The sequence below is a fragment of the Eptatretus burgeri genome, chromosome 1, assembly GCF_056783735.1.
Source record: "Eptatretus burgeri isolate ZD-2024b chromosome 1, Ebu_testis_v1, whole genome shotgun sequence".
NCBI classification, from domain to species: domain Eukaryota; kingdom Metazoa; phylum Chordata; class Myxini; order Myxiniformes; family Myxinidae; genus Eptatretus; species Eptatretus burgeri.
The window spans coordinates 143,540,786-143,560,959 of record NC_140961.1 but is presented as its reverse complement, the minus strand read 5'-3'; the positions used below and the strand labels follow the sequence as shown (position 1 = coordinate 143,560,959).

At 44.5% G+C, this 20,174-nt stretch overlaps 1 protein-coding gene across 1 annotated transcript in view; it reads left to right on the top strand.

Moving 5' to 3' along the window:
* The first annotated feature begins 2,137 nt into the window (after positions 1-2,137).
* RRAS2 (RAS related 2) overlaps positions 2,138-20,174 on the top strand; it is a 31,192-nt gene continuing 13,155 nt past the window's right edge. The window contains exons 1-4 of the mRNA XM_085846383.1: positions 2,138-2,159; positions 5,905-5,992; positions 7,957-8,059; positions 15,356-15,464. Of these exons, the coding sequence (XP_085702509.1) occupies positions 2,157-2,159; positions 5,905-5,992; positions 7,957-8,059; positions 15,356-15,464 (303 nt within the window). The 5' untranslated portion in view covers positions 2,138-2,156. The remainder of the gene's footprint in view (positions 2,160-5,904; positions 5,993-7,956; positions 8,060-15,355; positions 15,465-20,174) is intronic.

Sequence of the window (20,174 nt, the reverse complement as noted above, 5' to 3'; positions counted from 1 at the left end):
GATATTAGGCTGAAATGATTACCTGGGTAATTGTGACCTAAGTGTTGAGCATCTACCACCATAAAAATGTTGTATTTGTCATTTTCAAGCTGCAGTCATCTCAAGTTGGACATTTTGTCGTTTGTTCATGAATTTTTCAAGATTTGGTGGTTCCTTCGGTGATGATGTATCGGTACGTTCGTGAGGAGATGGAGTCGTGTCGAGTGCCATGTTGGTGTTGGTTCCATCAATGCTCCAGAACTTCAGGTCTTCCATGGATTGTGATCACATTCAGGCTGTGCTTGTTGCAAGCTTTCATCAAATGAAAGATGATGATGCTGAAATAGACAGAATCATTTTTTGAATCGGTATGTTTAGGAATTGCAAGTTATTTGACGTGAAGCAAAAGGAGATTGACTGATGCGTTTAATTTCATGTTTTTAAAAATTATGTTCCAGAATTGGAAAGAATTCCCAAGTTCAATCGCCATACTTTGATTTTTGTTTCTTCTTCACATGGCCAGATGGTTGGTTATTCCATGTCTATCCCTTAGGTATCTACAATGGCAATGGGTGCAGCACATACCTCCACCAGGCTGAATGAACAGTTTCTGTTTTGTATCCCACGGATAGGCTGGATCTGGATCCGGACCTGAACCAACATCTAATCAGCTTGTTCTTGTCACCGCATCAACTCGTCCACCAAGTTTCGTCCGAATCAATCCAGAACTTTTTGAGAGATCGTGCTCACAGCTAAACAGGGGTGAAAACATAACCTCTGGACACCTTTGGTGTCGCAGGTAATAAGATATCAATCGTTTTTTTAAAAAGCAGTTAGGACATTGGGCTGAGCAGGAAATAATGAATCCTTTTGATTATAAAAAATTCTGAATTCTGAAAAGCACAGCTTGCCTCTTATTGCGTGATGCACTTCGACTGACAACACATGACCAATGGTCATGTAAGGAATGGAGTCGTAAGTGTGAAATTCAGTGAAGATGTTGATCGGGTACATTTATCTCGTATATACAAGTGCCATTGCACTCTGTGGATACTCACATGGCCAGCTATCCACAATGAGAAGGTGTTTTGACATGCAGGTAGTGGACAAAAAAATGGAAACACCTGGGTAGATGAGGGATGGACGCCAAGTATATTGAAATAAACGGCTTCCGCGCAGGTGTGGGGGTCATGTAGTAAAAATTCTGCACAGGTCTGGTTACCTATAATTATGGCCAGCATGGCTGCAAGAACAGATTTCATTGACTTTGAAAGACGGGTGATTGTTGGGGGTGTGTTTGGCAGGAGTTTAAGTGACAGACAGCTCAACTTTCTGATGTTTCATGAGCAACGGTGTCTAAGGTGATGTTGGCATGGAATTCCATCCAGGGGACAGACGTCATCGGCAAAGGTCAACAGTGGGCGGAAGCACATACTCCAGGATCGTCGTATCTGTTCATTAATTTGAAGTGCAAGGCAAAGCAGGCGAGCAACTGCCGATTTATTGACTGTAAATTTCGAGCTGGGGCAGAAGCAGCAAGTTTCATCAAAAAAGGTCCGCCGATAACTCCACAGAGCAGGATACCATAGTGTGGTTGCAGTTCACAAACCGCTCATCACACCTGGCAATGCATGTTTGTGAGTGCAGTGGCGCAAAGAGCACAGGCAATGGACGACCGAGCAGTGGAGAAATGTGATATGGTCAGATGAATCATCCTTCACCATGTTTTCAAAAAAGACAAGTGCACGCGTGGCGCCGACCTCAAGAACTCTACAACCCTGAGTGCTTGGTTCCAACAGTGAAGCGTTCTAGTTGTTCCGTGAAGTTGAGGCGAATTTCCTGGCATGGTTTGGATGCAGTCATTCCTCCAGAAGGCAAGGTCAATGTCAATGGCTACTTAATGGTACTAAATGCTGCCGGGAGGGGTGTCTTCCATGATGACGATGCCCCCATCCACAGAGCACGTGTGGTCACCTCATGGTTTTATGAGCATGACATGTCATATCCACATGTCATGGCCTTCTTGGTCACCAGATCTGAACCCAATTGAGCATTTATGGGATATTCTGGAACGATGCCTGGACAGAGTTTTCTACCTACATCAAACAGATTGACTCTCATGTAAGAATGGTGCCGCATCCCTCCTGCAGAATTCCAGACGCTGGAGGACTCGTGTCATGGTGAGGTCACAAGGGTCAAAACGGATATTTAAAATAAAAATTCAAAATTTGATATTGGGTATTCCTGGTGGAACGTTTTTTGCATTCTTTCAACTTTACTTTAGGTGGGAAGCGATTCCCGATGGCGTGCCATCAACTTCGCTCCAGTTTCAATTACGATTGCCTCTGAGCCAACTTGCTTACCGTTTGAGTGCTTTATTTTGGGAAATACATATTTTTTCATATAAAAAAGGTCTTTTTTTTTTTGCTGCTGGAACCAATGAGAGTATTTGGCTGATTGGGTTTATAAATGGCACGTTGATCACATGTTAACTCCCTGAATCTGTCGGTACGTCACATACTTGCATCAGTGTAACAGGACAATATAATTGCGCATCACATGACTAACCCATTCGATATGGAGTGATGCTCTGTTTTAACTGGCCTATACGCTCTATCCCAACTGACCAATGCGGTGGCCAGCTCAGTCGAAGTTCTTAAGTATCGAATCGCCGGTTTTGTCATTGCAATGCTCTTTTTCTTGTCTTGTTGGCCACTTCGTCTCAGAGTATACCTGGTGTTAGCTTCATGGATAGGGTGGCGGGCTTGGGATCCTGGGGTCCCTTGGTACCTGCTCACCAATTGAATTAATACCAGGTGGGGTTGACTCAGCCTCTCATCTTTCTGAGGTCGGCAAAATGAGTACCAGCTTGCTGGGATAATTGAGCCATTCGAGTATCCTGCGTCGGAGTGGCGACCCGTCCAGAATTGTGCCCAACAGCCCAGGAGACTGCTTCGGCAGCACCGACGCTTTGTACGGAGTATGGTCCCATTGGTTGGATGGATTGTCTCGGCGTCTTTTCCTTACTGTAGTTGTGCACAGTCAAACGGAGCAGCTTTATAGTTCTCAAACAAAAAAAAATAATTTAATTCCTCAAAACGAAATAAAACCAGTGAGGGTACGATTTGCGGTGAGATGAACCTAACATGATACATCGCTGGTGTTTGTGCAAATGATCACAGTCGAGTATAGTTCTGCAGCCGATAAAGTTGACAGGCACGGGCCTTTTTGAAAGCTTCCCCCATTTTGCGAAGTTCCCATTCTCGCAGTGATCAGGTGCAGACATATGGAGGATTAACCAAAAATGTCCTTTAAACCCATAAAGATATCTCAACATTGAATATCTTTCACTCTTTTATCCAGCCAACTGAGGTTCCAAAAAATGGCAGCTTTGACTGCCAGCAAGCAAGATCACATGATTTCTGCCACAGTAGCATCTGCCCCCTGCCCATTCAAAAAAAAACCAGATCTGCCCAATTGGGATCCGGCGTCCATCGCTGCCTCGGTAGATGAACAAGTCCGATGAAAGGCTGTTAGTACCATATGGTGCCTCCTTGGAGACGTGTTGAAGGAGGGTATAAAGAAACATTGGCTGACCATCTGTTGCGAGCGTCAGTTTGTAGCAATTGACACGCAAATAAATGCTGGGTGTCGGTGCCCGTTGAACTTTTATAAAAGAGTCCAAACTCGATCTTCGTTAACAGGATTTCGCGGTGACGGTTTGCTGCTATCTCGTATTGTACCCCGTTCATACCTGCCCTGGAAATATTTACCGTTTGCTAATCTTGCTCGATTGTTATAATCTTGCACGTCCACCTGTTTCCCACTGCATAGTTCATTGATATTCCCTGCTTTGTGCTGCTCCATCAGCCTTGATACATTTTTATATATATATTTATATGTTCCTTCTTCGATCCGAATTATTTCCACGTCCTTGTGGGGTGGGCCGGGGAAGGTTTTTGGGCCAATCTTTCATGACCTGGCTCGTCAGGCCTGACGTTTGACTAATAGTGATTTTGGCAGGAATTTGTAACAAGTCACGTACTCTTTATGAACGACACCGTGGGATCTTAAACGTCCACCAACGACCGGTGTTGTCGAACGGGTCCTCCGGCTTAACGTTAATTTGACGAATGGCGCACATATTGATGCCTCACCATGCCTGCGAAGTCCCAGGACGACCGTTTAGAGCTGGGTTGAGAGTCGACCCAAGGCTTACACAGCTCCAAGTGATCCTGTTAGCCCCGAGCAATGAATAGCTTTTCCTTCGGTGCGGGAAGGATGCACTGAGCAGTAAACGGGAAATAATGGTCTCGATGGACGTCGGTCATGCTTTTCATGGCGTGGCATTCAGCTCCTCGTGGGCTTTTTGTCGACTTCGCCCGTCACTGTCGAACAGCAACATGTTTTTTTCTTGTATCATTGTTACCTTCCCATCTTTGCTGAAGGGTTCGTCCAGTAGTTTACTCGGATAATCCCGATTTACTTCCATACAACACTCATTTGTCTCTCACTTACAAACCTGTATTTATCTCACCGGTACGTTTAACCTCGTTTCCTGTTCTGTCCACTTCTACCAGGATATGTTAACTTTATAGCAAAGGTGACATCTTTAATCCCCTTGGCATGGAAAGTTCTTGCAAGTCCTAGTCATGCATTCCAAAGTCATTTACTTTCCTTCCATGGTCAGGGTTTTGTAAATACTTTCCTGTAAGCTGGAAATGAATAAAAATATATGCTCTCTTGATTGTGTTTTTAATTAATTAATTAATTACTTTTTTACAGTAGAGAGTTGTGGCAGACAATTTCAATGATAACTCTTAAAATGCAAAGTACCACGGGAAGCAAAGCAGATGTTGTGAGTGTTGCTCCTTTATCTGAACAATGTAATAAAACGCAGACTTCTGATCCTCAAACCCACCTGTCTTTTCAGGTGCATTCCCTTAAGCTCTAACTTGTTCTTCCCACCCTCTATTTCCTCCCTTTTCCCCAATTTCACCCTCATCAATCCACTTAGTAAAGGGGGGGAAGGGAGAATGAAACAAAATGGTATATGCTTTGTTTATAGAATTGTTTGTTCAGTTTGACTCCTTGTTAATGCTGCACTTAAGGCTGGCAGGAAGGCCTAAGGTTTTACATTTACATTCATCTCGAAGCTGTTGAGCCTGGGTTTGAATCCCTACCCGGCTATAAACTGCCATCCTGGTGTTTCACAGGCAGGGTGATTCATCAATGCGTGTGCAGTCTCTCGAGTGGACGTTAAACTGGATATACCGTTTGTCGGCATCAGTTGGTGGACGTTAAAGATCCCACTATGTCTTTCGCCAGGAGTAGGTCGGTGAGCTATCGCCAACATCATGAACAAATTCCAAATTTCTACCCTAACCTGGGGCTGTGCCACTGATGCAATGACCTCTGTAGGATGAAGCAGGAATTTTGAATTTGGCACACACGTTGATGAATCCCCCGCCTGTTAACCACTATGATGACAGTTTATAGCCGGGTCGGGATTCATACCCAGGCGAGATAGCTTAGAGGTCAGTGTAAGTACCTCAAGGCCATCCTGTCCTTAGGCAATGACGTTACCCTGCAGCCTTGCACTGCATACGAAGCAAGAAGACTTCCTGCTTCCTGCTGTAGATCTGTTCACCATTTTTGTAAAGTTTTATACTTTATCATGGTAAAACAATGGTTAATTACGTATCATCATGCACGATATGACATCTCGAGTTAGATCACAGAAAATAATAATCTAAATAAAGTCTCCTTTTAAATGGTGAGTTCACATTTGCATTCAAAATCTGTGATGGGAGAAGATGCAGGATTGAAATGATTGGTTTCACAGGATTGAAATGGCAGTAGGTGGAGGCCGTGAACAATGGGCGAGAGAAAAATAACCAATTCTCCCTCCATTCTATCCCACAGTCGTACTTCGTCACAGACTATGATCCGACCATCGAGGACTCGTACACCAAGCAGTGCGTCATCGACGACAAGCCCGCAAGGCTGGACAGTAAGTGCCATCAAAGATAAAGTCTGTTCACCCCCACCGATACTTGCATTCGTGTGCCTGATCATTGAGAGCAAATTGTGTTGCATTTTAAATGAAGTTAGATGTGCACGTGCTATCATCCATTTTGAATGTCTCAACTTGTTTATCATTATATATAGTGTAATTTGGGAATTTGTTTCACCTTAACTTGTGGTGTGAGTGAAACTTTGCTTTGTGGCCTGCGTGCGCGAAGCGAAGCCGGATTAAGCAATTGGTCCACTCTGTCTGTCCGTGTGTCCACAAATGTCAGTTGATGATGGAGGATCAACGTGATTCAAGTTGAATGTTATATTTTGAACATCAGAATCAGAAAACGAGCCTGCAGTTTAGCAGTACTTTGGCTCTGAATTTGTCTCGATCGCACGTGCGCAGAGACGAGTGAGACAATTGCTTTTCTCTGTCTGCCTGTCTGGCATCAAACACAATTGAAAGAAGCTCAAATGAGCTAAGATCCTCGTCCTCTTAATGATGACGTCATTGTGATGTATCAGGTTTGCGATAAATTATCTGTGCTAATGCCCGGCTTAATTCCCGCAAACAAAATTCAATCAGCTTGCCTAGTTTCGGAGAGAATGGTATAGGCGATTTCCATTAGCGGCGATATTATGACGTCAACTTTTTTTCTCAGAAGAATTTCCAAAATCGGAGATGGTTACTGTCTGCGCGGGGTATTTTTACATATATACGCCAAGTTTCAGGAAGTTTCGATGAAAACTGTAGGCTGTGAAACAAAAAAGTCCACAAGAAGAAGATGAAGAACAACAACGTGAGTAAGACTTGGAGATCCTCCACGAGGATCTAAAAATGATTCCAAACAAGAAACTTACTGTTTTTAACAATGTCATAAAGGACACAAACAGGCACGAATAACTTGTTAAATGAGTGGTGTATAAGACTCCGCATCAACAGCGGTAAACTTCTGGGGAAAAAAAATTGTACAAAAAAAAAATTTTAAATCTTTATTTTATATCGATTGAATTATATATTTGAACACTGCAGAACACAAATCACCTCTTTTGCACTTTCAAACCCCTTCGGTGAAACAGTACATGGACAAAATATTACGACATTTTACATCATCTCGACCAATCAAATTTTCCGCTCGCAGACCCCGCTCGTGTCCTTGTTACTCAAGACTGCATGGGGGTAAGGTGTTCTACGGACCCTCGAATTTTTTTGTTTGTTTGTTTTTGTTTCTTTTTAAACTACGGTCGGTATCAAAGAAGCGAACCTCAAAGGAAATGTTAATATTCGTACCAAAAAAGTCAAATGAACAAAAGGAGCGGCTGTGCAGCAAATGTGGTGTTTCATATGAACAAGTGATGGAAGGACAGGAAATATGGAGGGGGTGGAGAGTAGGGGAAATAAAAGAAAAACAAAGAAGTCAAAGACCGACCTGGTCTTATTAAAAATTCAAAACCTGCAGAAGATTATTGTGGACCGCAAAAAAAAGAAAGACCATCTCTGGCTCATCAACATGCTGAGACTTCCTTATTTAAAAAGACAAAATGGTTGAGGGAAGCAGAGGAGGATTGTCTTCCCAAGGCAAGTCTAGTATGCCATTCAGAACAAAGGCAGATGTAAACAGCCTAACGACACGGCACTCGGCACGGCACGACACTTATCGGAACAAAGGCGAGCAAATACAGGAAACCGACGACAGACGACATTCCACATCTAGCTGAGCACACTTGAGCACCGATCGGCTGATTGAGATTTTTCTTGGAGCGTTCAACCGAACGGGGCTACACCCTACTTCCGTCGACCGATTTGGTGTGAGAGAAGGCCGTCACAAGTTTTGTCATTGAAATTGGTCGTTGCATCACTTGTTTTGTGATTCTAACCCGTAGCTTCATGCTTTCAGGCCAGGAAGGGTCATGCAGGATTTGAACACCTTTTGCTTTGTGCCCCGATCTCTCCCCCAGTCCTGGACACAGCTGGGCAGGAAGAATTTGGTGCCATGCGGGAGCAGTACATGCGCACCGGCGAAGGATTCCTGCTGGTGTTTTCGGTCACGGACCGTGGAAGGTATGCTGGCACAAGATGGCGTGGATGTGGGAGACCTTTTGATAAAGATCCTTCTTTGAGAAAGCGTTTGTTTGGTTTTATGTGTAGCCTTTGCCCTCAGATTGCTGCCTTATTTCCTTTACAAGATCCCTACCGTGCTTCCTGTTCAATTTTAGAACATGAAACGGTGTTGTGGTGATAAAACATTCCTTTTACTCTGGGGGAAAAAAAAAAACACAATTTGCAAAAGTCAGAGTTCATACGGACTAAAGCTTTGCCGGTTGTATTGACAGCAACACACATTGCTCACCAGTGTGGGAGAAGCTAGTTTAAAAACTAGACAATTAAAACTACCCTTCACCATTCGGTACTTATCAACACCTACAAGATTTTTTTGGGGGGGGGGGATGGGGGGAACAATGTAGCTAATTGACTTAAATTCAAACCTTTGAGTAAGCACAAGAAACTTCAAACCAAATATAGTCTCTTCCTCTGTGCTATCAGGGTGAATCTTTTTGGGAGTGAGGACCAGTTCAGGTATGCGTAGTCCAACGTTGTTCAGCTCCTCTGCTAACTGGTCTGTTCAGAAGCCCAAGTCGACCGTCACAAAGCACAGACGATGAAAGGAATCGAAAAAGCATCATCGCCATGCCGCTGGGTTGTAATGTAGTTTTTAATTTCAGATGTTGATAACTTTAGCGAACCTCCGCACGTGGGAACACGCATCAAGAAACCCTCAGCTTGGTGCCTCGCAGATTCTGCGCTTTCGATACGAGGGATTGGTTGCATTACCAGCAAGCTCATAAAACCCTCGGCAAAGCTGGGTGGTTAAAAAACCAAACAACCACCACCTCGAATCGCTTCGACCTGATTCCTGCATTGTAGTGTCGAGCTTTGTGTACAGTTTAACTCACAAAAATACGTGTCTTTAAGTAGGTGTTGGTCCATGCTTTTGGACGTATGTGGGTATGGTAAACAGAGAAACACGTGACCCTTCTGTCTCTCTCATGGATTTGTTGACATTTCATGAAGGTTTTAGAGCGCAGCCACGTGCGGCACGATTTCTCTTTTCCTCTCCTGCCAGTGTACTGTTCAAGTCTTCATTGGGGGCTTTCGGCCATTTTACCGCAGTTTTGTTTTGTTTACAAATTTATAGTTTGCCCAATTGTTTTTCTCCCAATTTGAAATGCCCTATTTAAACCGACGCTCGATCGTAGGTAACCATTGTCTTTACTGGACGTTTCATTACTGCGCTGGTAATCAGTTCCACGTTCGGCAGCTGGAAAGAAGTACGGATCATCTTTTAGAAACGCTTCACTTCCTGTATTTCTGGAGAGAGAGAGAGAGAGAGAGAGAGAGAGAGAGAGAGAGAGAGAGAGAGAGAGAGAGAGAGAGAGAGAGAGAGAGAGAGAGAGAGAGAGAGAGAGAGAGAGAGAGAGAGAGAGAGAGAGAGAGAGAGAGAGAGAGAGAGAGAGAGAGAGAGAGAGATAGCGAGAGAGAGAGAGAGAGAGAGAGAGAGAGAGAGAGAGAGAGAGAGAGAGAGAGAGAGAGAGAGAGAGAGAGAGAGAGAGAGATATAGCGAGAGAGAGATAGCGAGATAGCTTCACTTGTCACATTCATGGTGGCTGCAGTTGACCGAGCGAAGTCATTCGCGACCGTGAAAAGGAGCCATAAAAATAAAAGTTCACCACCGTAAAAGATGTGTTGTAAAAAGCAACAATAAAAGTAGCTCTCCACTGTACACAGCTACCATGATATAAAAACAACTCGCTACCGTAAAGACACTTGCTATTAAATTGAAGTGACGTGCTCCAGTAAACCAAAAAAATTGGCTCGCTACTCCAGAAAGCAACCAATAAACAATCACAACCGTAAAACTACCATTAAGTGAAAGCAACCCGCCGCGCATGTCACATTTTCTGATCGGGAGTCTCCACGATGAAAATGTTTTTTCCAATTTTTTAAATGAATTATAATTTATTTCGAATAATAAGGCGATAAGAATTTCATTGTAAAATATAAAGGTATCATGGAGTGGTTCAGGAATTATTTCTCTCATAAGAAACAACATGTTTCTGAATGGCTGTGATTCCGCTGTGAGCTTGGTTACATGGTCCTTTGTTGTTTAATTGTATTATTAACTTTTATAACCCATCTAGTGCTCTCTTATTCTTTTCACTGATGGTCCAAACCTTGTCGCTACATTTACAAAACTCCACCACAGGATATTCGAACGGCTCAATCATCCCAGCAAGCAGGCACTCGTTTTAGTCCATTTGCCAGATAAGTAACCTTGTTGTCCTCAAAAGTGTATGGTTTTATGGTGGTTTCTTGTTCACAGGCATGCATACACAAAATTAAGCTTGGTTGCCCGGATGGCAACCATGGGGAAATCTGTTATTTTTGCGCAAATACAAGATGGCCGTCATCGACCGAGCTGAAAATATAACTTTTTAGGTAATGAACTTAAAATTACACATGAGACATCTTTTCCATATAATTTTGGCACGAGGAATCGATGTTTAACCTTATTTTTTGTGATTAGAAGTAAATTTGAGTCAATGTTCGAGTTCCTGGCAATTGTTTGCCCTGTGAGATACATTTTGAATTACAACAAGGTCACTATTCTGAAAACTGGACGCTCACATATGACATTAATGCGAGTTACTAATTCATTGTTTTGTTCTTCACTGGAGTATCTTCAGAAGTCATTGACTGATATGGGAATGACTTATGTCCACATCTCTGTGGATCTCCAGCTCTACATGGTGGCTTGCCAAATCAAGTGGCATGACGTTGATCGCTTTAAAAAATGTGATTCTGAGGCCTGGGATAATGCACACTGTGCAGTCCTTCTGTGGTTGCATTGGCAAACTCATGCGTGGGTCTGGTGTTGAGACTCTCATCAGTTCAGCATTCGGGGGCCTGGCAGGAATCATGAGTGGCAAGTCCTTGGTTCGATCAATCAGAGCCTTCCGGATGGTTTTGACTGCCCTTCTCATTTCCTTCCTCACCACCGGCCCCAAGACATTCCAGGAGTTGTGCAGCTACCTTGAGACATGCAGACAGCACCCAACTGGGAAGCACTGGGTTGATAACTTCATCAAGCCTACTCTGCTTGTTCATCAACTTCTGCATAGTGAGAGGGAGGCAGACTTCCTGCTGCAACAGCTAACACTTGAATGCATGCTTCCCTACTTCTTTGTTGCTGGTCACCATCACTATGCCCGTTACATCACTCATCACCTTCTGGAGATGCGCTATCTGCTGCCACCAGATGCCAAGTCAGAGCTCATATCAGGTGCTTTTGTGTGTCGTCACCAGGAAGGCATTTGGAATGGTGTGAGCTCTGATCAGTTCGGTGAACAAACTGCTATAAGAATTGGCAAGGGTGGCCTCAAGGGTATGACTCTTTCTCCAGAGATGGTAGCAGAGTGGATCGATTCCTTTCCTGTCACTGCCTACATCTCAGATACAATGGAACACATCTACCCTGACTCCTCAAACAAGGCCAATGAAGACCAAGTGAGAGAAAAGGACACAAAAGTCGGACCACGTCACAAGGAGGAGGGGAAGAAGAGGAGAGAACTTGATGAATATGATGGGCGCCGGATATTACTTGAATTGACGAATGTGTCTCATCCTCTTGAGAATCACTCACCACATCTGTACAACATTGCCAATGGTCGAATTGCTCCCCGAGAAGGTGAAGTGAATGTTGAGGATTCTGTGGTGACAGGTCAGAAAATGGTTGCAGAGTTCCAAGCATCCCTTCCAGGTGGATTCCATGCAACCATCTCATGCCCCATCAAGACAATGGAGCACTTACAGAAAGGAGTGAAAATTGGGGACAAGACGATCTTTGATCTGGAAACCATCTTCCTCAGGTTGCTGAATATTGGACAGCAAAGACAAATGGAGCTCGGACCTATCTTCCAGTTTGAGCTCTGCGCAGTACCCCCCCTCACTGATTGATGAATATGGGTGCTTAAGGAAAGGCAACAAAGCACCACTGGCACACAAACTATGTGTTCGGGCACAACAGCCTCTGCAACCAGATGTTACCATTGTTGACGAGAGCCAACTTCTCCATCATATTGTCTGGCCTTTCAGGGGAACTGTGTCCATCTTGGTTGAGTCCATCAAGACAAGGCTGTCTACCATTGCTGGTCAGAAGATCTTGATCTTTGACAAATATTATTATGTTTCTGCAAAGGACCATGAACGAGTGAGGCGTGCTGGCATTGGTTCCATCAACTATGACCTCACAATAAACACACCCCTGCCTAGTCGAGACGCCATCCTGAAAAACAAGCAGAACAAGTTGCAGCTGTCCACAGTTTTGAGTACCTATAACTTTGGTGAAGGAGTTACTGTGGAGAGCCGTAGCCATGGTGCGTTCAACCATGGTGAAGCAGACATTACAATGATCTCACACCTACTCATGGCTACTGAATGTAATGCAAGAGTGATACGTATCCTCTCTGATGACACTGATGTTTTTGTATTGATGGTTTACTGGGTTTACCAGCGGAACATCCAGGCCACAGTGCAGATGGAAAGGTGGGATGGAGCAATTTGGGATATCAACACCACCTGTGACCAGCTTGGCCCCAAGTGTCTGCAGCTTTTGGGAATGCACTACATCACTGGCTCAGATACCACATCATACCCATACGGCAAGGGCAAAGTGTCAGCCCTGAAGACACTGAGAGCTGGCAACTTCCCTGGTTTGTACTCCGCACTTGGCGGGCTGAATGCAAGCCATGAACAGCTCATGGAAGCAGGGCGGACATTCTTTTGTGCCCTGTATGGTCAGCCAGAAGGTACCACGATGAGTGAGATGAGCTACTATACGTACACAAGGAAGTCTGGCAAGCCCCTCAAGCTCATGGCATTACCTCCAACTGAGATCAATCTCTTCCTACATATTTTGCGTGCACATCTACAGACAGTACTTGCAAAATCAGCTGATCAGCAGGCCCCACCTGAACTTGACATTACAAAATATGGATGGGACATCAGAGATGGAATCCCAGTGCCAGCAACTTCTGCTACTCCACCAGCCCCTTTGGACCTCATGGATGTTGTGCGGTGTGGATGCAAAGCAGAGGGGAAGGCCTGCAGTACTGCAAGTTGCAGTTGTCACCATGCAAAGATCTCCTGCATGCTATACTGCACTTGTGGTTGCAGTGACAAGTGCTTCAACCCACACAAGACTGTGGAGGACAGTGAAAGTGAAGTGGAAGAAGGGAGTGTCGAAGCAGAACTGGAAAGAGACGAGGATACGGAAGGGGACGAGTACAATGAATGGGAATGAACAATACGTAAGTTGTCTACTAGGCTCTATGTCCTCTGTTCGTAAGATGTCCAATATGATGACATGACAATGTGTATGCTTTCTGATTATCAACATACTGTTGTGAACCATTCATGACTTCACTTTTGCATTGGTGTTGCATAATTTTCAGCAGAAAATAGTCATGGACATTTCATGTGAACCTCTATTTATTCCTGAACGTAAAAAAAAATAACCCCAAGATTGAATTCCTCATGTCAAAATCATATGGAATAGACGTATTACACAGGATTATATGTTGACCGATTAAAAACTTAGCCCCATCGTCTGACCTGTAGAGGCCATCTTGAATTTATGCAAATTACAGGAGTTCCCCAAGGTGGCCACCCCGGCAACAAACCTGAATTTTATTAATGGACCCATGTTAGTCCAAAACAATCATAAAACCATACACTTTCCACATCAACAAGGTTGACAATGGAACACATAATAACGGCAAATGGACTATTTTGCCGACCTCGGAAGGATGACAAGCTGAGTCAACCCCACCTGGTATTAATTCAACGGCTGAGCAGGATTTGAACTCAGGACCCGAGGAAACCAAACCTGCCACCCCACCTGAGAAGGCTCCAATTAAATAAAATTCACTCTTTTTCTGTAAAAGGTTACTATTAAATAAGATTACTTTACAAGGAAATGAGGGGCAAGAGGAGGTCATTGGGCCCATCATGCCCACACCACACCAATATCAGATATAATAAATCCGTTGATACCCCTTCCCTTGGTGTGCAGCCTTTTGGCTGCTACACTGGTACTCATTTCGCCGACCTCGGAAGAAGGATGACAGGCTGAGTCAACCCCACCTGGTATTAATTCAACGGCTGAGCAGGATTTGAACTCAGGACCCGAGGAAACCAAACCTGCCACCCCACCTGAGAAGGCTCCAATTAAATAAAATTCACTCTTTTTCTGTAAAAGGTTACTATTAAATAAGATTACTTTACAAGGAAATGAGGGGCAAGAGGAGGTCATTGGGCCCATCATGCCCACACCACACCAATATCAGATATAATAAATCCGTCGATACCCCTTCCCTTGGTGTGCAGCCTTTTGGCTGCTACACTGGTACTCATTTCGCCGACCTCGGAAGAAGGATGACAGGCTGAGTCAACCCCCTGGTGTTGTTAATCCAGCGGCCAACAGGGCTTTAACTCGGGACCCTACGATCCCAAGCCACCACTCGAACCGCAAAGCGAACACCAGCTAACGGTTAGTTGATGGACCTTGCTACTGTAAAAAGTTACCTTTAAATGAAATTAACTCCCGTCCCCACAAAGTTACAGTTTTAGCATTTGAGCGTTTATCATGAAATTTTCAACAAATCCTTATTATGAGAATATGGAGAACACTAATTAATAAGTTTTGCTTTTAGTTTTTTTTTTAGCTGTTTTCATCGGTTAGTTTGTGTACAAAGCGGACGCTGACAGGATTTGCATTTTGGGATGCTTCCAGTTGCCTTTGAAAATGCAAAAGATAAGTTTTTTTGGGGGGGGAGGAAAGGCTTGGGTGAGAAATCAGTCACGAATGCTCGGGGGGGGGGGGGGTTGGGTGAGGAATCGGTCACAAATGCTAACTGCCAATTATTTATTAATTTTATGAGTGCTTTCCTGAGGTTCAGCTCCTGTTTTCCTCCCTATAGTGCAGGACTGTTGCACCGCCCATTGCGGTTCAGCTGGTAAGCTCTGCTACATCATCAGATCCCCCGGTTCTTGTCACCCTGGTTAGCAGCCAAAAAGCAGCTCGGAATTGGTGGCCATTGGTGGCAAATGCTCAATTCCCACCGCGGTGTTTTTTTGGTTCCCTGCTCTGCGCACTTGCACACTGAGCCCTTCTTGTTGCTTTTGGTTTTTCCTGCTTGGATGCCAAAAAGTGATTCAGTCCAACCACGGAGAGCGCTCCTGGTATTTGTACTTAGCACTGCACCGTTCCTGATTCTCGGTCTTTCTCCCTCTCTCCAGCTTTGATGAAATGCACAAGTTCCACAAGCAGATCCTTCGTGTGAAAGACCGAGACGATTTTCCAATGATACTGGTGGGAAACAAGGCTGATCTGGAGCACCAGAGGCAGGTTTGTGGTATTTTTGAATTGGCTAATCTATGGAAGAGCTTGAACTTGCACTGCACCTGGAACAAAGACATCAGTACACATCGGTGTACTCTTACACTACAACGGCATCCATTGACGATTGGGGGGGGAGGGAGGAAACACGCATGGTACGTAGGGTTTTAACGAGGTTTTGCAACATCATGAGCCAGTAATTCAGATGGGTGCACAAATGGGACAGTCGAGCTGTACTCTCGATACCTCGTGGTCTTAACACACTGGGTGGGTGACATTTACAACCGATGCACAACTTACTTGTATGTAGCTCGAGCTGCTTTATGAAGCACCATTTAAACTTTATATTTTTTGGCACAAGGGGAAAGTACAGTAAAAAGAGTGGCATGTTTATGGGAAGGGCTTTCTTCCCCGTCTCTGTGGTTTATATTACTCCACCAATGAGTCACTTGACATGTTCCATATGCGCACAAAGCTCCGCCAATCACAACACAAACTGCCACATTCTTGGACACACAATGCCGGCCAGCTTGGACTCGAGGCATTCCGATGAGGCATGAGCATGAATTGGTGGGCAAGTCTCTCTCTCTCTCTCTGTCTCTCTCTGTCTCTCTCTGTCTCTCTCTGTCTCTCTCTGTCTCTCTCTGTCTCTCTCTGTCTCTCTCTGTCTCTCTCTGTCTCTCTCTGTCTCTCTCTGTCTCTCTCTGTCTCTCTCTGTCTCTCTCTGTCTCTCTCTGTCTCTCTCTGTCTCTCTCTGTCTCTCTCTGTCTCTCTCTGTCTCTCTCTGTCTCTCTCTGTCTCTCTCTCTCTCTCTGTCTCTCTCTGTCTCTCTCTCTCTCTGTCTCTCTCTCTCTCTCTCTCTCTCTCTCTCTCTCTCTCTCTCTCTCTCTCTCTCTCTCTCTCTCTCTCTCTCTCTCTCTCTCTCTCTCTCTCTCTTTCTCTCTCTCTCTCTCTCTCTCTCTCTCTCTCTCTCTCTCTCTCTCTCTCTCTCTCTCTCTCTCTGTCTCTCTCTCTCTCTCTCTCTCTCTCTCTCTCTCTCTCTCTCTCTCTCTCTCTCTCTCTCTCTCTGTCTCTCTCTCTGTCTCTCTCTCTGTCTCTGTCTCTCTCCCTTCTTCTTTTCACAACGAACCTTTTGAAACACTATAAAACCTAACACCGCTATTCGCCTTCCCTCCCCTCTCCCCAAACCAATTCTTAATAACCGTATGAAACCCAAAGTATTTTTTATTTCGCTGAATCGAAGCATCGTTTAAATTTTAAAATTTGCAGATTGTAGGTGATCTTTTGAGTTTCAGTTGGACAGAATGGTAATCTGAAAACAAAATACATTCATGTCTTACTGCAGGTATACAACAATACAGTAGGTGTTAATGGGATTTTACTGCACGAATAAAACTAGAATGGCATCCTACGATGTCACGTCGACCGATATACCTCGGCCCCACATTTATACATAACGAGATGAGATACCCGTTCAATGCCCGGGGAATTCTGAGTGTGTGTGTGGGGGGGGGGGATATGGAGCAGGAAGGGACGTGGGGATATAAAGTAGAGTGGTGGAGAAACGTGCTGGAGTTTGGGGCTGAGGATAGGAAGGGGTGGGGGTTGTGGGGGGGCTTGGGGTGGTGGAAGGTTAAAGTGAAAAGCTATCTTGGAGGAATGGACACACCTGATGCCAATTTAGAGCCCCGTGGGTCAAAAGGTGTGGCCGGAAAATCAGAACAAACACGCAGTCAGGGAGTGGGGGTTGGGGCACGAGGCAGGGCAAAGTGCAAAACTATCCTGGGGGAGTGGATACTCCATGCCAAGTATGAGCGAGCTCCATGGGTGAAAGGGTGTACCTAGTGTATGGAAGCAAACACATTTGGGGAGGGGGGTGGGGGGTTGGGGTTGGGAGGGGAGGTTTATTGTGAAAAACCATGCCGGTTTTTCGGTTTGAAGAGTGAATGGTCTTCATGGCAAGTTTGAGCCCCATGGGTCAAAAGGTGTGGCTGCAAATCAGAACAACCACACACACACAGCTCACATATGTATATAAATTATACATATGTACCAAGTTTGATTTAAATCCCTGAACCCAGATTCAAAATATAAAATAATTCTGGCCACCAGACCATGCGTCCGATCAATTTAAAACGTATATTCCCCATGACTACGAGATCATAATTGTGAAGTGACATCACATGTGGGTGAAGTTTCCCCTCCATCTGTCAAGTTAATAATTCTGGCAAAAAAATTTTGAATGTTTATTCTTCAAAAAAAAAATCATAGCTGCCAAACCATGTGACTTTTGACGTCATCATTGGATAACTATTTGATCCTCATCGGCCGTGGGCAGTTCCTATGAAAAGGCCCTAAAAACACTTCGTTCCGAGGAAGGGGTGCGAGGTGAACTTTGGGCCGCTTCTAGACACGTGTATGGTGGACATTAAGACAAAACTTCTCCACGAGATCTTAGCCCAATAAGGCACAGTGAGCTGTCGAAGTTGGTCGCCAGGGTGCGAAAAGTGACATTTTGGCGTTTTTCCCCATTTTGCCGATCGTATATCTCGGCGAATATACATCTCCCAAGGCTCAACTCTACGGGGGCGTCAGACACAACAACATCGCTCACGAATCAGAAGTATCGACCATGTAAACACTTTATTGTCAAGATAATGAAAACTGCAATAAGGTGCATCATTCAGAAAAAAAGCGATTTTTGAGGAATTCCTTCATTTTTACGAGCCTGTATCTACCTCCAATACCGACCGAGATGTCTGAAATGACTGAAGACCACAGAACGTACAACTATCTTCCACTTTAGGAAATATCGTGGTCCTGGGGTGGCCAATGTGGAAAATATAAACAATGCAAATCGTTACTTTAGCCCGAACGCGATCAAATCTTTTTATTATCACTAATTATCTCGATATTGACAAGGCCTCATCTTCCACATCGACTGACCTAGAGATTTGAAACTGCGCGTATGGATGCAACCTCCTGCTTACTTAACATTAATGGATTATCGCCATCAAACTCTGACAGTAATTAGGCACTTTGTCATTAAAATACAGATAACATTCTCATCTTGTACACTTTCTGTGCAAACAGAAATGGAAATGTGAACAGCGAAGCTGTTAACTAACCGACACCACATTCTGCTAAGGGAAGACTACACAGAATCATCTTCACAAAATTACTAATTAATTCTTAATTATCTTCCTATGACTGATTAAACCATGTATCACAATCTGTCAATCTCACTGAAACACAAATGGAAATTCACACATCGGTGGGAAACCAAATCAAAAATTATCAATATCTCGCAATGGCAAGGTGGAACCTTATTGGTCCTCGGGATTTGTTTACTGAGCCTCAAGTGAATGGATAATGAACCTTATAAAATGAACCTTATTTGTCATAGAGACAATAGCTGCTACATCAAGGAAATGCGTTACTGAAAAGCCATGCCACGACTAGATCATAACTGGAAGGACTAGGAAGATGGATGTCGACGAAAAGCTGTGGTTTGTGACATTAGTTTTACTGAATCCGTGCATTAGTTATTTTCATCTAACCGTCATCAGCATCATCATCGGCGTCGTCGTCCTGTTCATTCCCCCCTTCGAATAATTCTTCGGTCGGTGTTTTCGAACTATTCTCACAATTCCGACACTTGCATATATCTGTGCAGGACAAGGTAGAGGAGTGACGCGAACACTGTCCTGTTTTGCAGTTTGACATTTTACAGGTGTAGTTGACTACCTGCAAGATCATTTCTGGGGCAGGGTCCTGTGTCATCCACAGAATTGACAATTCGTCCCCTGTCATTCGCCAGCCATGGCCAAATGGAGTAGGAGCATTGATCAAGGGGGATCGTGCCCGTCTATGTATGGCGGCTTGATAGTTAGCACGCAGAATATGTTGGTGTAGGGCGTCATTTGCAGGTGGCATAGACTGTTCGACTGGTGACGAAGCCAAACAAAATACTCTGTATCTTGCGTCATTCACATCCGCTGCCGACTCTTGACCGTAAATAGCACAAACGAACCTCACCAATGAAGTCACGATTTCTGCTGCTATCTCGAAACCGGACCCCAGCCTCGCGCAGCCTCGCACGAAAGTCTCGTTTTTGGACATGGCTGAAAAGGTCTTCTTTTTTCCTTTACCATAAAAACAACTTGTCGAGTCACATTCGGTCAGGATGTGAAATCCAATGAGAGCCTGAGACAATTCCTCCCCCAAGTTACTTCTGATGCGTCCGATGTCGATCACACGGGCGCGATTTTTCACGTCAGTTGAAAAAAAGAAATTTGCCTGTATTTGCACACCGAGTGCAACAGCGATCACTGCGACGTCAGTATCGGGACTGTGAATGACAATATCACGGTAGCTGGAACCGGCGTGCTTTGCATGGAGCATGAGGCGGGTGTCCGCTTCCTCGTGATCGCACTGCAACTCATCCACTAACTGTACACATATCTCACCTGATGTCGCTTTCAGCACGTGACACTGGTCAGAATGTGTCACATAAATGCTGTAATCGCGCCCTAGGTTAGGCAGACTGGTTGACCGCCAAGTGGTGAAGAGAAAATCAATCAGTGCTTCTTTATTCTTTCCACTGACTTGGGACTTTTTGATCGGGGCCGTACAACAATCTAGTTACACTTAAGTACCTTGGGTACTTCGTCGAGAATGCTCAGCATTTTTGATTGAGATGTCAGGGTATCGATCACA